Genomic DNA, 15,914 nt, shown 5'->3' on the forward strand with positions numbered 1-15,914 from the left:
AAAAAGCCCAGCCAGAAGACTTGGTGGTGAGCTGGAGTTGGTCCACAGGGCAGAACCCCAGACGCTGAAGGGAAGGGGAATTTTAGCTGCCAGATTGTAACTCTGGGTTGTTTTCCCCTCAAGTAAACCTGATAGGAAAATTCAGTTTTGCTAAGAAGTTCAAGTAAGGGCTGATTATTTGCTTCAAAAAAGGATTCACCAGAGGGTCCTTTAAATAACAGGCTCAGAGAGAAGCTGTATATGACTGATTTGTGTGAACCTTTTTCAAAAATGCCTCCCTTCACTAACGTGTATGTAGATATGTGAGGATGTATTTACAGCTAGCCATGTTACCCAAAAGGATTTAGATGATATATCTGTTGAGTAAATTGAGGCAAGTTTGCAGCTATGACATGTTTTGGGTACTTCAGCTTCATTGCTGATTCTGTTAATCCCCTAAATGACGTCATGGGTGATTTGGAGATAAAACCCTCCACTTCTAATGAACAAGCCAGGTGGATGTCAGGGCCTCTCTGTGTCCTTTATAGAAACTGGCAACACAACAACTGGAAGTATGTGATGGTCTCTTTAAAATTGTTTTAAATTTTCATTGAGTGCGGGCCATGTCCCTGACACTATTCTAGGTGCTCCAACAAGCTATGTCTTATTTAAGTCTTATGGATGATGGTTGTCATCATGATGGTGGCACTTTTTATCTGCAAAATTATGAGAGCTGGGTTATTTTTCTCAACTCTTCTACTTGGGAAAAAAATTCTTAATAGAAGGATCTTTATGTATTTTAAAGAAGTGAAGACTTATTATAAACAATTCAGATAATATAAAAGAAGAAAGCAAAAAATTACAAATTATCCCCCATCAGTATATTTTACCCACCATCAATTTATTTCATCACAGTTAATATTTTAGTCTGTAGTCTTTCAGGCTTTTTCTGTGTGTATATGCAAGGAAATTTATATACTTACATATATTTTAAAGAATACTTTTAAAACAATCTACTGTTTTTCAGCTTAATTATATACCATGGACATTTTTCCTTAAAGGCCAAAAAAAAAAAAAAAACACCTATACCTACAGTGTCCAAAACTGATTTACCCACCACTGTTGTCAGACATTTAGACACATGCTTTTTATAAACAAAGCATGTTTTCACGTTTTCCGTGCTTTTTAAAATATGCACACACACACAAAGATGCATATACTTCTTTGCACAATTGTCTGATTATTTTGCTAGGAAAAATTCCTAGCAGTGGGATTGCTGGATTAAAGAATATGTATATATTAACTTTTGTCATATTTTTGCCAAAATGCCCTCCAAAATGAGCAGATGCACATTCCCCCTTAGACAGCACCTCATTCACTGGCTCTCTCTCTTCGGGAGAATCACTTCTGCTCTATGGCTCAGCCTCTTCCCCTCTGAAATGGGCTTGGAAACACAACAAATCTCTGTGAACAGTTACGAAGTCCACACTCATGCCAGTCCGTGTCCTAGACACTTTCTATAGATTGTGTGTGTCCTTTAAATTTCAGAAGAACTGAAAGGAAGGTTCTAGTATCCCTATCGTGCTCTTATTTTTTCCATTTCTGAGGCTCAGAGAGGTTGAGTGACTTGCCTGAGTGACTCAGCTAGTAAGGCTGAGCTGGGTTCTGCCTCCTTCCGGAATGAGGTGGGGGTGGGGGTGCTCTTGCCCTTCCAGGCAAGCTGGGTCCTGTCTGCTCAGTGGGTACAGTTGTGCTCCAGCATTGTGCACCCTGCGAAGGAAGGCATTGCCATTACTCAGCTGAGAGTGACTGTCCAGCGGTGCTTATCTCGATGTGGAAATAACAAGGAGGGATTTTCCAGAAGGTCTGGGGGAATTTCCTTTGAGAAAAAACTGTCTTTTCACTTATGTTTTGGAACTGAGGAAGCACACTTTCAGTGTCAGCATCATCTCCCACACTGAAAGCACAGACCTAACAGATTCCCCACCCCTGCAGCCTTTCCCAATCTGTGGCCATCTCTCCGGAGCTCCTGGGGGAAAACCCTGCCATCTCCCTTCTCCAGACTCTAACCAACTTCTGTGATTCTTTTGACTGTAGAATTCCAGCCCTCTGGGGTCTACAAATGAACTAACCCTGGTCCACTCCATATACTCCCTTCGAAGGCCTATTTATTTGGAAGTGGCTGAACCATCTGAAGTATGGCTTCCGGGGTCTGCAAGGAGGCCTCAGACCACTCCGGTTCAGACAGGCCACTTCTGCAGGCCACCAGCTCCCCCAGACCCCGTGCGTGTGGCAGGAGCCGGTGGGTACATCCCAGGGAAGGTAGCCTTTCCAGTCCCTCTCTTTTCCCCAGTGGAAGAGATTTTGTACATGTTGTTTTAACAGCTTGATGCAAAATACATAAACAGGGTGGAGAAGGAGATGGATGGCTTTCATTAAATAATGGTACAGTGACCAGCAATTTGAGGGAGTTAGTAGGGAAGAAATTTTCCACGTCAGCAGTTGTGACAGGGTGTTCCCCAGGAGCCCAGATGAAGACCACAGACTTGGGACAGTGAGGCTTGCCAGACCACATGCTGAAGCTGAAAGCATGCATCTGTACAGATAAGATGGCACAGTACCTGTGCAGTCCTGTGAACCTAGCCAAGGATGTCTTTGAGGTGTCTCCCCCTACCTGGGCCAATTTGATTCTGTTTGAAATGAGCTCAGGTCTTCAGGGTAAGGAAGGCAGCCCGCTCAGCCTCTTGCTGAGACTAATAGTTATGTGCTCACAGAAGCTGGGTCCCCTGGGATTCACCCCCTGCTTTTGGAAAAAGGTTTTTATTGCCTTATCTAATACGGTGCTGATTCCTTTTAAAAAAACGTGTTGTTGACCAGATAGACACTGCTGATGTGAACTTCTCAGAGTCATCTCAGGGAGGGAGATAGCCCACGACTGGGGAGTCTTTATTACTAACAGTTAAAGAAAAGAAGGGTTGATCCCTTCAGTTCAGGAGAGAACTGAAACTTGGAAAAGAGGCAAAAAAATAAAAAATAAAAATCTCTGAAACATCCCCCATGTGCCTGACTCGGTGCCCAGCCCTTCCTTACATTTTTTTCATTCCATCTCTGTCCCAGTCCCCTGAAGTGGATATCTTTATCCGCATCTTATAGATGAAGTAATTGATGCTCACAGGGGTTAAGTAACATGCAGAGACACAGAGCCAAGAAGAAAAGACTAAGATTCAGATAGATCACGATGAAAATAAAAATGGTGCTACCGAATGGAGAAAAAAAAATGAGACATTTGATGGAATGACGCTACTGCTCTTATGTGAGCAAGAGATAAGGCCTTAAAGTCTAACCATGCACAGAGGTGCTCATTCTCTGTGGCTTTAGTAAAGCAACTTCCTGTATCTGTGTTTGCCAGTCTCTACAAGTAAACCTAAGTGCCCTTTGTTTATCCATCCAGAACACCTTAATGTCTAGAAGTGGATGGAGAGCACCTGAGCTGGAGGGAGACAGTAGTCCATTTCATCTCCTAGCAGTGATCTTTTTTCATATGTGCCCCTTTATGCTGTCTGCACCCAGGTATGACTTCATTGAGATTCGAGATGGGGACAGCGAATCCGCAGATCTCCTGGGAAAGCACTGTGGAAACATCGCCCCACCCACCATAATCTCCTCGGGCTCGGTCCTCTACATCAAGTTCACCTCCGACTACGCCCGGCAGGGGGCAGGCTTCTCCCTGCGCTATGAGATCTTCAAGACAGGTCAGTGTGGTCGTGAGTTGGGGCAAGCAGGGACTCCGCCATCGCCAGCTGTGTTTGGCCACCAGGCACTGTGTATCGGATCTGCCTGATAGTTATGTGTTCATAGATGAAGCCCAGTGGGTTGACCTACGTGGTCAGGGTTCCAGTTTTATCCAGCCTGAGAGAGTTGATGGAGGGAAGAGTGTTCAAGGTGAGCCTGGAGACTGTCTAAGTTGAAAAGCCCATTTAAGTTTCCAGCCAATTTAAGAGGGCAAACTGCAGGGTTAGTGTTTGGGTGATTGCGACAACAAAAGAGTAGGGACATCTATTATATAGAAAAACACATTTGGAAAAAATCTGATGTGTGTGTGTGTGTGTGTGTGTGTGTTTAATGCAGTAATCATGGTGAAAGCAAAACTTGGTTGAACTTCCTCCAAATTACTTCATAATTTAATAGCCTTTCTTTAGTACCACATGGGGAGGAAGGACATAATCTTTTCAGTGTTTGGAGTCCCTAAAAATCTTAACTGTGACCCCACCACCAATGGGATCGTGCAGTAATTTTAGATACAAATATGACTCCTAGAAATTCCCCCTGCTGATCCACTGTATCACGTCTAACCATTGAACCCCCACTTCCTAAGTGGCAAAGAAGCTGACTCCCTGAAAAAGATAGAAGAAGGAGAAGCAGAGAACTTTTAAGTTGACTGCTTGCTTTCCATTAGGTCCCCCTTAGATTACTTTTAGACCCTGAGAATATGGGCTAATGCTTATTCTCCCTAGAGTCGAGACAACTTTGATTCACAAGACGCTAGTTCAGCATCTCCACGGAAGCGCTCAGAGCAGTGTATCCTTCCCTCCGATGTGTGAGCTCATTAACTTGAGGCTAAGTGAAGCCTGTCCTCCAGTTCTCCCCTCCCCCCTGCCTATCCCCCCACCTCGGGGGCTCCTGCCCCATCCAGGACTGTGTTTCCCTCTCCAGCAGCCCACGTTTTACAACTCGTGGGCAGAGTCTGCTGAAAGGGGAAGCTGTCAGCCTTGTCATCACGGAGCCCAAAGCCCGGCGCCTGTTGAGTTCAGTGTGAGGGGAACTATTCATATATATTTTCTTTTTCGCCAAACAATTCTTGAAAGGAAGTGGTAGCTGCTGAAAGCACTTTTTATATCCACTCTGTCTAAATATTTGCCCGATTTGTCTGCCTGAGAACAAGATCGTAGGATCCAGTAAAGGGGTGGGGCTGAAGGAACTGTGTGGAGCCAGAGTGGGAGCTGGGACTGTCCCAGAGCATGAGTCCTGAGAAGGTCCGTCTGCCATGGGTGGTCATGCTCCTGAGTACTTGATGTCATGGGGACTGACGATCTGTGCGTCGGGCGGCTAGGGACTGGCCCAAGACTGGCAGATAGGCTTATCCACATTCCGTTGAGTCCTATGCGAGATCCAGATTAGTTAGTGCCCCCAGCAACGATGGACCACTCATTATACCATCATCTGCTGGGGAGCAATGGGGAGATGGAAGAGAGAAGGAAGGAAATGGGTGTTGGTGCTCTTCTGGTGGGGGAGACAGCACATAACAGGTGCATAGTTGATGTTATTGAATGACTATGTGTAAATAGATACGTAACTTGAAAGGTATAAACTATAATATGAGGCAGAGTAAGGATCAAGTTATGATTAACATGCTATGGACGCTTCCTAGGTGGCGCTAGTTCCTGCTAGGCAGGAGCCCGCCTGCCAATGCTGGAGACACGGGTTCAGTCCCTGACGGGAAAGATCCCCTGGAGGAGGGCATGGCAACCCGCTCCAGTATTCTTGCCTGGAGCATCCCATGGGCAGAGGAGCCTGGCAGGCTACAGTCCGTGGGGTCGTACACAGTCACACACGGCTGAAGTGACTTAGCACACATATGTAACATGCTGTGGATTTGTACTTAATGCACTGTGGTGACCTGAATGGGATGGCAGTCCAAAACGGAGGGGATATGTGTGTATGTATGGCTGATTCATTTTGCTGTACAATAGAAACTAACACACATTGTAAAGCAACTATGCTCCAATAAAAATTAATTTCAAAGAAGAACGTGCTCTGGATATGAAAATGAGGAAGCCGTCAAGTGGCTTGGACAGCGGGGAATCTGGGAATTCCTTTAGATAACTAGGTCCCCAGTGCTAAAGCTGCCATTCAGCCCTACTGGGTTGACCATGAAAGCTGCTCCAAGCAAAGGCTTCCAGAGAGCTGGCCACCAGAAGTCAGAACAAGAATGGGGAGGACCATTACAGCTCAAATATGTTTCATACTTCCCAACTTAGTATTTCACAAAGGACAGTACCACATCCTCCAGAAATCAACATAAAAACGTGAATATTAGCTCTATGCCTGCCTGCCTGCTAAGGTATTCAGTTGGGTCCAATTCTTTGTGACCCTATGGACTATAGTCCTCCAGGCTCCTCAGTCCATAGGATTCTCCAGGCAAGGATACTCGCGTGGGTTGCCATGCCCTCCTCCAGGAGATCTTCCTGATCCAGGGATCAAACCTGTTTTCTGCATTACAGGCAGATTCTTTACCACAGAGCCACCAGGGAAGCCCCCGTTAGTTCTATCCATCATGCAAATTTGAAGGGTCGATATTAAAAGACAAAATACACAGAGCTCATCATAACTCAGCATTACTGTTTTGAGGGTAGGCTGATGTAGGATTTTGAATGAGGCAGCAAATCTGTGGACTGCCTAGAAACAAAAAAGGCAGCCAAGCAGGTGACTTGGGCATGGGGAATTGGGACAGTCTACTTTAAGGATGGGGATTGCCTAGGAAGGAAGAAAGAGATTAATGCAACAACAGGAGATAACAGCCCTGCCAATAGCAATCATTCTTCTGGGGATTGTAAGAAAGAAAGTGAGAGCCCAGTGGCCCTGGAGCCATTCACACGTGCTATCATGCCTATTGGAAAGAGCAACTTATCCTCAATAAGGCACACACAGGTGCAGGGGTGGGGGGGCGGCTGTGTCAAATTCAAAACTGAGAAGTTTAGGAAGATGAGCGTTCTTCCAGGTCCCTCACCCAGATCTCCACTGTTGGAGCCCTGAGAGAAAATACACAAAGTTACGTCATCCACAGAACATGAAAGAAACGCATGAACATGCTGAGGAAATCCAAACAAACACAGTTGTGTTTGCTAGTCAGATTCATAAAGAGAGAGAAGGGGGAAGTATAAACACAGATACACAACTGTGCCGAGGACTCAGGAAGCCTTCAACCGCACATCACCCAGGCAGGGCTCTGCTGCAGAGTTATACCCACAGAAATAAACCCACGATTCAGTACAGATGGGACCAAGAGGCTGGAGGGGGAGATTCATGTCTGCCCTGAATGAAGTGGTTTATGAAAGAGTCTACGTATGTCCACATACAAAAAGGGTGATCCCAAATCACCAAATCATAAGCATAACAGAGAAAGGAATTTTAAAATAATTTAAAAAGTAACATCGGAAATGGAATCACTGGAAAACATGGGGTTTTTGTATGTTTGTTTCCTGATTGTCTTCTGACCAAAGTACAAGATCGAGTTTTCTTTCCTGGGGCCCAGTGAAATTTTAGAAACTGAAATCTCACTTTATCCACAAACGGAGAAAACCTGGGGTGCCCCCTACTCCCACTTCTTCAATTGAAGAACTAGATTTACCTTTTGTGGTTAGACCCAGCTCAATTTTGGATAAATGCACCATGTTTTCAACAGCCTTGTGCTTGCAGGTTCTTCTTCCGCTTGCAGAGTTATTATACAATTTACAGTGAAAAACCACAGGATGGGCATTTTTCATACCAGAGTCCTTTGGTATGAAATCATTCACGGTAGCAAAATCCCCTAGCTACTATGGACAATCTTACCATTGCATGAACTTGAGTATCTGTTGACTGAGCTATTTTCTTAATTTTTAATTCATTTAGCACATTGCAGAAAAACATCTTGGTTTAGGTAGGTATCTGCAAGACTCAACTCTTGCCCCAGGAATAGTCACCTTTCCTGAGATCTCTTCCCCACATTCGATATTTAGCTGCCTACTTTCTGACAATGACCATAGTCCAAACAGCAAGATGGCGCCATTATAAATGGATAAATGATTGTAATGGACAGGCTTGATTTTTCTGCATAAAGAGGATAAAACTGTTTTTCTCCCTCATTCAAAATAAGCCACAGGATTTGTTGATGTTGTTCAGTCGCTAAGTCATGTCCGACTCTTTTCAACTGCATGGACTGCAGCACACCAGGCTTCCCTGTCCTTCACAGTCTCCCGAGGTTTGCTCAGATTCATGTTTGTTGAGTCAGTGATGCTATCTAACCATCTCATCCTCTGCCTCTCCCTTCTCCTTTTGCCTTCAATCTTCCCCAGCATCAGGGTCTTTTCCAATGAGTTGGCTCTTCGCATCAGGTGGCCAAAGTATTGGAGTTTCAGCCATAGGATACACCCATGCTTTCCAAGTGGCTCAGCAGTAAAGAATCTGCCTGCCAATGCAGGAGACACAAGAGATGCGGGTTCAACCCCTAAGATCCCCAGGAGTAGAAAATGGCAACCCACTCTAGTATTCTTGTCTAGAAAATTCCATGGACAGAGGAGCCTGATGGGCTAGTCCATGGAGTCGCAGAGCTGGACACGACTCAGAACACACACACACACACACACACACACACATATAGCCATATTGAAAAATTCTCTCCAGTCCATTACAGGACCACAGAACCTTGGAAACTGTGGGCACTTTAGGATCTTACGTTCTCCAGGCCTCCTGGGGCTTTCTAAGTCTCCTTTGTGTCCCTTATGGATGACAGGGACCAAAGAAAGATTCCTCTATAAATTCCCACGCCCAGGGGGTGGGGATTCCCCTAGCCTTGGAGAGGAATGACAATAGGCAAACTCCAGGAGGGACTGTCAGGAGGCCTTTCCTAGTTCTGGAAGCAACTTGTGAATAGAGTTAATTTCCTCTGGCTAAGTGGCCCAGCAGCCATAAATGCTAACCTTTTGAAAATTCCTCTCTGCCCCCTGAAGCGCTGCCAGCTGGCTTGGCTTTCCTAAACTGCCTCATCCTGAACCACTGAGGAGGCCCTCAGAAGCTGGGGTCCTGGTGGTAAACAAAGCTGGGAATACCGTGGTAAACAAACTGGGGGAGAGGTCATCTCAGCTGCTGCCTCCTGGCCTTGCTGCCCCATGGACCAGCTTGCCTCTGAATGATGCAGTGCAGAGCTTCTGGGATGCCACATTAGAGAGGCTGAGAAGAATCCTGAAAAGATTAACTCTCACCCCAGGTGTGCCGGGTTCCCACCCTGCCAAGGCACAGTGCTGGCTGGAAGGGCAGAGGTGATGGACAGGTGGGTAGGGATATTGGAACTTCCTGTCTGATGCTAAAGAAAGTTCCCCTCCCCCCTCCCCCGATTATTTGCATGGCACCTTTTCCAAGTCAGACGTTTGCCGCTTTCCAGATAGCCGTCATCAATAAAAAGACTCGCAGAGGGGCTGCAGCAGGAGCCACGGATAAAGACATCGCTGCGGGCTAGGATCAGCGTATTGACATCACACAGTTATATTTCAGTGGGATCCCCAGAGAACACTTCCTGCCAGTAAACACCTGGTTTATCTAGTATTTCTCTGTTTTTTTCCTTCATGCTTAAAGTGCCTGTTATTCTCCTCATAAATCCTGCTCCCTTTTTAAATTTTAAAATCAGAACATAGTGAAATCAATTCTAATTGTGCAGCATTTACATTCATCACATTAACTTGCAACACTTCTGGCTCCGAGCAGCTCCCTGGGCCCCGCTCCTGTCCTGGGACTGTCCCAGGCCCGCCCTGGCAAATGGTGGCTGGGTTACAGCACATGAGGGCCCGTTTAATGTGACTCCGCCTAGAGGCATTAGGGGAGAGGGTAGCTGTAATCCTTTTACGAGCTCCCACTGCGGTCCAAGCCTGCACTGGGAGGCGAATGTGTGTGGCATTTAATAAGACGCCTCCATCAGTCCTGAGAAAGCAGACATAGGAGCTTAGGGGAGAAACAAGGCCATCCCTACCACAAAAGAGCCAGAAGCCATCCAAATGCCAATGCACTGCCACATTTTTTCCAAACTTTCTGCAGGAGTGGCCTTTAACATCCCCAAACCCTGCTGTGATCCACTGGCTGCAAACCTCAATTGTTCATTGTCTGGCCACTACAGAGCCACTCGTTTTAATATAGTCATGACATGAATGAGACCCGAGCTCCCCTTTGCCCCTCCCCTGAGGCACCTTGGATCTTGGAGGGAGACGGGGGCACCAAGTTGGCTCTGGTACAATAGGGGCTAGTGTTGAGGTCAGCAGTAAATAAGGGGTCACATTGTTTCCCCTGCTGGCAATCAGCAAGCCTTCCTTAAGGATTGAAATAACTTACATTTCTGGAGCAAGCAGCTGAGTAACTGAGAAAGAAGACTCTGTTCCTCTTTTCAAGGGAATCCATCTTTCTCTCTCCCTCTCTCTCTGTCTCTCACACATGCTTCTTTCTACACCACCCCTCCTCCCAAATCCTTAATTGCCACTTTTACTCTAATATGTAGAGCAAGCCTGCTCGCCTCCCTAATTTCTCCCCTAAAGATGGTCTGGCTTAAGGGCTTGAAATGTGGATGTGAAAAGTCTGTTGCTTCAAGGGCCACTCCAGTGGAAACAAAAACTTCTTGAGTAAGGAAATTTTGGCCCAAACATTTAAATAACCCGTGTGACAGACACAACAGAGAAAGGCATCCTCTTCCATTCTCTTAAGGCTCTGCTTCTCTTTCACCTACAGGCTCTGAAGATTGTTCAAAGAACTTCACGAGCCCCAATGGGACAATCGAGTCCCCCGGGTTTCCCGACAAGTACCCACACAACTTGGACTGCACTTTCACCATCCTGGCCAAACCCAAGATGGAGATCATCCTGCAGTTCTTGACCTTTGACCTGGAGCATGACCCTTTGCAGGTGGGAGAGGGAGACTGCAAATACGATTGGCTGGACATCTGGGATGGCATCCCCCATGGTGAGTGATGGCGCCTCACTAGGCCCTTCCCAGTAGCTTCATTGCCTGTTAATTGCTTTAGTGGCAATAAAAAACAGAGAACAAAGAAGTTAAAGCTCTTCAGAGTTTATCTGTGACCCATGATGACTTTCTCTTATCCTTCCCAGGGATGACTTCAGAAAAACTGTGGAAAGGCAGTTTCCTCACTTGGGGATACTTCTTTGCAGAAGGATAGGAGACTGGAGGAAGGCATGGCAACCCACTCCAGTGTTCTTGCCTAGAGAATCCCCATGGACAGAGGAGCCTGGTGGGCTAGAGTCCATGGGGTCGCAAAGAGTCAGACACAACTGAGTGACTAAGCATAGAAGGAGACTGAGTGATACTTGGATGAGGATGAGAAAACCTATAGGTCATATTTTCTTCTGCTCTGTAGAAAGTGACTCAGTGACCACTCTCTATGTCCAAATAGGACTCTAAAGCGAGACTAAGTTTGAACTGTGGCTCTGATCTTAGCAGCTCTGTGTCTTATTAATATCTGTATAAATAAGCTGCTATCATCATCATTATAATTACTATAATTTTATTATCATTTATAGTCACAGGCTTCCCTGGTGGCTCAGATGGTAAAGAATCTGCCTGCAATGTGGAAGCCCAGGTTTGATCCCTGGGTCAGGAAGATCCCCTGGAGAAGGGAATGGCAACCCACTCCAGTATTCTTGTCTGGAGAATTCTATGGACAAAGAAGCCTGGCAGGCTACAGTCCATAGGGTTGCAAAGAGTTGGACCCAACTGAGCCACTAACACTAACCAACTAACTATAGTCAGAGATGTTAAAAAAAAAGTTCATCCCCCAAAGCCAAGAGGCACCTGTGCTTCTCATGTAGAGACCAGCATGAGTCTTGGGTATATAGTATCGGTGAGGAAACTCATCTTTCACTTCTATCATCATTCTAAGTATTTTACACTGTAAGGGAGACTTGATGTCTAAGCAATTTCATTTCCTCAGACAAGCATAAGATTTAGTCAGGAAATGTGTTGGAGTCCCCGCTCTGCTATTTCCTGGCTGTATGCACAATGAACAGTCATGTGCCCTCTCCAAACCTCAATTTCTTCTTCTGTGGAACAAGCATTATAATGATACCTTTCCAGCCCATCTCGCAGGGCTGTGAAAACAGAATGAAGCCAGGTCAGTGAAAATACTGTTTAATGTGCAGGAAAAAAATATTAGGCATTGTTCTGAAACTGTATCTCTGGTTGTTTTGTGCCAAGGCATCCCGAGTGATGCTGTGTTGAATGACTTGGAATTATGGGAAGGAAGAATGTATGGAGATTGGGGTCTGGTGTGTTCATGTCTGTGACCTCTCTTTGTCCTTCCTGTCCAGTTGGACCCCTGATTGGCAAGTACTGTGGGACCAAAACACCTTCTGAACTCCGTTCGGCCACGGGGATCCTCTCTCTGACCTTTCACACGGACATGGCGGTAGCCAAGGACGGCTTCTCTGCACGTTACTACCTGGTCCATCAAGAGCCACTGGAGAGTGAGTTGGCTGGCTGGGAAACTGACCTGTCCTCCCATGGGGGCTGTGAGGGTGATCTCTGCAAAAGAAGGAGGGGGAAAGTCAGACCTCAAGGGAATGGAGCTGTAGCCTCTTGCTGGGCAGAGATGAATGAAAATAGAGTAAATGTCAGTCTGGGTGCTCATTTCTTTAAAGAAAAAGTATGTATGCCAAGAATTAGTTATTCCCAGGGAAAGTCACAGGACCATCTCAAGCCTCAGAATGAAAGGGAGAGTACTTAAGGTATCTATATTGAGTCCCCCATGTGCTATTTTTGGTGGGTTTCCCAGGTGCTGCTAGTGGTAAAGAATCACCTGCAGGAGATGTAAGAGATGTGCATTCGATCCCTGGGTCAGGAAGGTCCCCTGGAGAAGGGAATAGCAACCCACTCCAGTATTCTTGCCTGGAGAATCCATCCCATGGACAGAGGAGCCTGGTGGGCTACAGTCCATGGGGTCAGGCAAAGAGTCAGACACGACTGAGCGACTTAACACACATGCATGTGCTTTTCTTTCAGTCTGGGGTCATTTTCCTCACTCTCCAAGTCTCAGTGACCACTGTCAGAAAAATAGAACTTTTTTTTTTCTTTCGGTCGCACCATGCATGTGGGATCCTAGTTCCCCAACCAAGGATTGAACCCACGCCCCTTGCATTGGAAGCTCAGAGCCCTAACCACTGGACAGCCAGGGAAGTCTCAGAAATGGAGAAATTTTAAACCTCTCTCTATATACATGTGTTTTAACATGAAATCTCTCTGGGCCTGACTAGAGTTTCTCTCACTAGGCTGGTACACTGCTGGATTTTCACTTTGTTCTGCCAGTAAACACGGTTTTTTAAGCTTCTGCTGTGTAACGGGCACTGTGAAAAGCATAGAAGATCTAATCCAGCCCCCAGCAGTCATGGACCTTGCCATCCAGACCATCAGTCTCTTGCTCTGAGCTGTATCTTTAAATCAGTTCCTCTTGGGTGTGGACTTCAGAGGTGCTGTCATCTTCACTGAGAAACCTAAATGATCACGTGAATGACCAGAGGCACACTTTCAGGATGATTGGAGCTGGGCGAATCCTGCCATGGCTGTTGACAGTTTACCACACGGCAGCCTGGCCAAGGGACGGGTTTCATTCTGGGTTTTGTTTTTTCTTCAAAGAGCTCATGAAGGTTGAGAGACAAGAGAACAGTATTGCGAGTTAACCGAGTTCTGCAGGCGGTCAGTGTGGTCACCGAGCAACAGAGTGGGTTTGATACCTGAGAGAGATTGCTGGTCCTTATCTGACACGTGCACACACATGTATTGACCAGTGTCTGAGGGATCACGGGAAGGACAGCAATTAAACTGACGGCACAAGGCCAGAGGAAGTGACTTCTGAGGCCAGCTGCCCAGACAGGTGGTGCAGGCTAATATAGAATGACACGCATGTACTCACAGAGAGGACTCCCAAAGACAGGTATTTATTGCTTTGTAATGTCTGTCTTTGGTGCCAGAACTCATGAGACAGTTGAGTGAAAGAAAGAAGCAAAAGTGCCTCCTGGGTGTTTATTAATAAAGCAGGCTTCCCACGACGTATCAGCCCACCCAAGTCTATCACACGTTTACCTGTTATTTCAATAATGGTGCATCTGGAGTTTGGGAGCATCCGTAGCCTGCAGCACTAACAGTTCTTGTGCTTTAGATTGTATTTTTAATTTCTATGATGATTCTTATTTATCCACAGCCCAATTTCTTTTAGGTCAAATTTAGTTCCTTTCAGACCAAGAGGGGCTGTCAAGCTCTGTGACTTGGCATCATTGTTTGTAAAATGTGAGTGTAGAATTAGGTCTTTAACATGAAGGAGTGCCTGAAAGGACTCACCCCTTGAAGGGAGCAGCATTTTGGGCGTCTCGGGGGTTTAAGGCTATGAGACCTAACTTCTGCCCTTGACCATCTCTACCCGCCAGACTTTCAGTGCAATGTCCCTCTGGGAATGGAGTCTGGCCGGATTGCTAATGAACAGATCAGTGCCTCATCTATGTATTCTGATGGGAGGTGGACACCTCAGCAAAGCCGGCTCCATGGTGACGACAATGGCTGGACACCCAACTTGGACTCCAGCAAGGAGTATCTCCAGGTACTGACTCAAAGGCTGTTTAGAGTGTGTGTGCTTCGGTGGGTAAGGCAGCTGGCTCCTTCATTAGAGTCAACAAAGGACATGAAGAAAATAAGCATAACATAATTGAGAACTCCTCTCATCCATCCATCCTAAGAAATCCATATTCTAGGCACAAGCACAGCGCCAGGCACTGTGCTAAGCGTCAGGATGAAATGGACACTGCCTTGCCCTGTGAAGATTACCAGGCCCTGGTGGACTTTCTGGGCTGGGAGGGGGTTTGCCCTTTCACTGTAGACATCCAAGCAACTTCTATAAACAGTTCCAGAGCGTCCTCATTCTTGGCAGAGGGAGGCCTCAGGACGTAGGGGGCATTTTTCCTAAGGGCAGGCTGGCTGAGAAGCATGGCAACCTTTTGTGATCTCTGCTGTTTGGAGGGAGCCCTGCCAGGAAGGTTTTGCTGATAGCCATCAGGAGACCACGTGGGAAATTATCACTACCAGGAATGAAATTCCAGTCGCGTGGATGCCCTGCAGCAGTTTTTCAGACTATTGTTTGCTTTCCTTCTGAATAAGACGTGCAGCTTTTGTGGAGTAATCCTCCCTTGCTCTACACACCGGTCCAGTGCTGGTCCCCAGGGGAGGCCAAGCCGCTAGTTCCAGGCTAGAGCAAGGACTGCTTTCATGACGCATGGTAGGTAGCCTTGTGACCTGCTGACAAGCCTGTCCTAGCTCTGAGACTAGCTTGTCCTACCAGCCTCTGCTCTGAGAAGGACGTTACTGAGCAGATGACAGGAAAGGGAGAAAGACCTCTTCGAAACTTCCAGAGCATTCCATAGAATGAGCTCTAACAGCCCAACCCTAAGGCCATCTGTCACTCTCTTCTCTTCCTCTCCAATAATCCTCCTCATCTAGCACAGCTTCCAGAAAGTTCTTACTGACAGCCAGCATTCCGTTGACTGTAGTCCTTGTTTTGAGCCCTAATCGTATTCTTTCTCCTATTGCTCTCCACTTGTTTATCATACACATATACAGCACTATGTACTTCTTCAGAACGCTTAATCATGCTGAGCACATATTAAGTAGCTAATACATGTTTACTGAATCCAATTTTACCAGGGCGTGCTGGCTCAGTTTTGATCACAGGGAGATTGTTGTTAAGAAACACTGCAGCCTGCAAAGGAATGACACCTAGCAATTTCCAAATGGGTTTGGTGTTGTGGAAGGGAAGGTGGCTCAAAATGTTGGCCATCCTCCTTGTCGGACAAAAGGTCGGCACTTGGTCCATAAGCCTAATTGCTTGGGCAGACTCTACATGCCTTTTGACCCCTTGGTGACCCAAGCGACTAAATACACAATGGAGTGAGGGACTGAGGGGAGGAGAAACAGCTCTGAGCTGAGACTTTGGCAGCTAGGCTGGATCAGAGTGGAGTGGATTGGATTTAGCCATTGTTCCTGTAAAACAGCATCCGCTTTCACTATCCAAGGCAGGTCGTGGTAAAGTAAAAAGGGGTCATAGTTCTAGATGGTCAACGATTCCTTTAAGATAAACAGTCATC

General features: G+C 46.3%; 1 protein-coding gene across 4 annotated transcripts in view; it reads left to right on the forward strand.

Moving 5' to 3' along the window:
• NRP2 (neuropilin 2) overlaps window positions 1-15,914 on the forward strand; it is a 120,437-nt gene that overhangs the window by 31,232 nt on the left and 73,291 nt on the right. For all 4 annotated transcript variants that reach the window (XM_010861026.1, XM_010861027.1, XM_010861028.1 and 1 more), the window contains exons 3-6: window positions 3,550-3,731; window positions 10,507-10,737; window positions 12,099-12,254; window positions 14,208-14,377. In XM_010861026.1, the coding sequence (XP_010859328.1) occupies window positions 3,550-3,731; window positions 10,507-10,737; window positions 12,099-12,254; window positions 14,208-14,377 (739 nt within the window). The remainder of the gene's footprint in view (window positions 1-3,549; window positions 3,732-10,506; window positions 10,738-12,098; window positions 12,255-14,207; window positions 14,378-15,914) is intronic.

Source organism: Bison bison, unplaced genomic scaffold, assembly GCF_000754665.1.
Source record: "Bison bison bison isolate TAMUID 2011002044 unplaced genomic scaffold, Bison_UMD1.0 scf7180017864471, whole genome shotgun sequence".
NCBI lineage: Eukaryota > Metazoa > Chordata > Mammalia > Artiodactyla > Bovidae > Bison > Bison bison.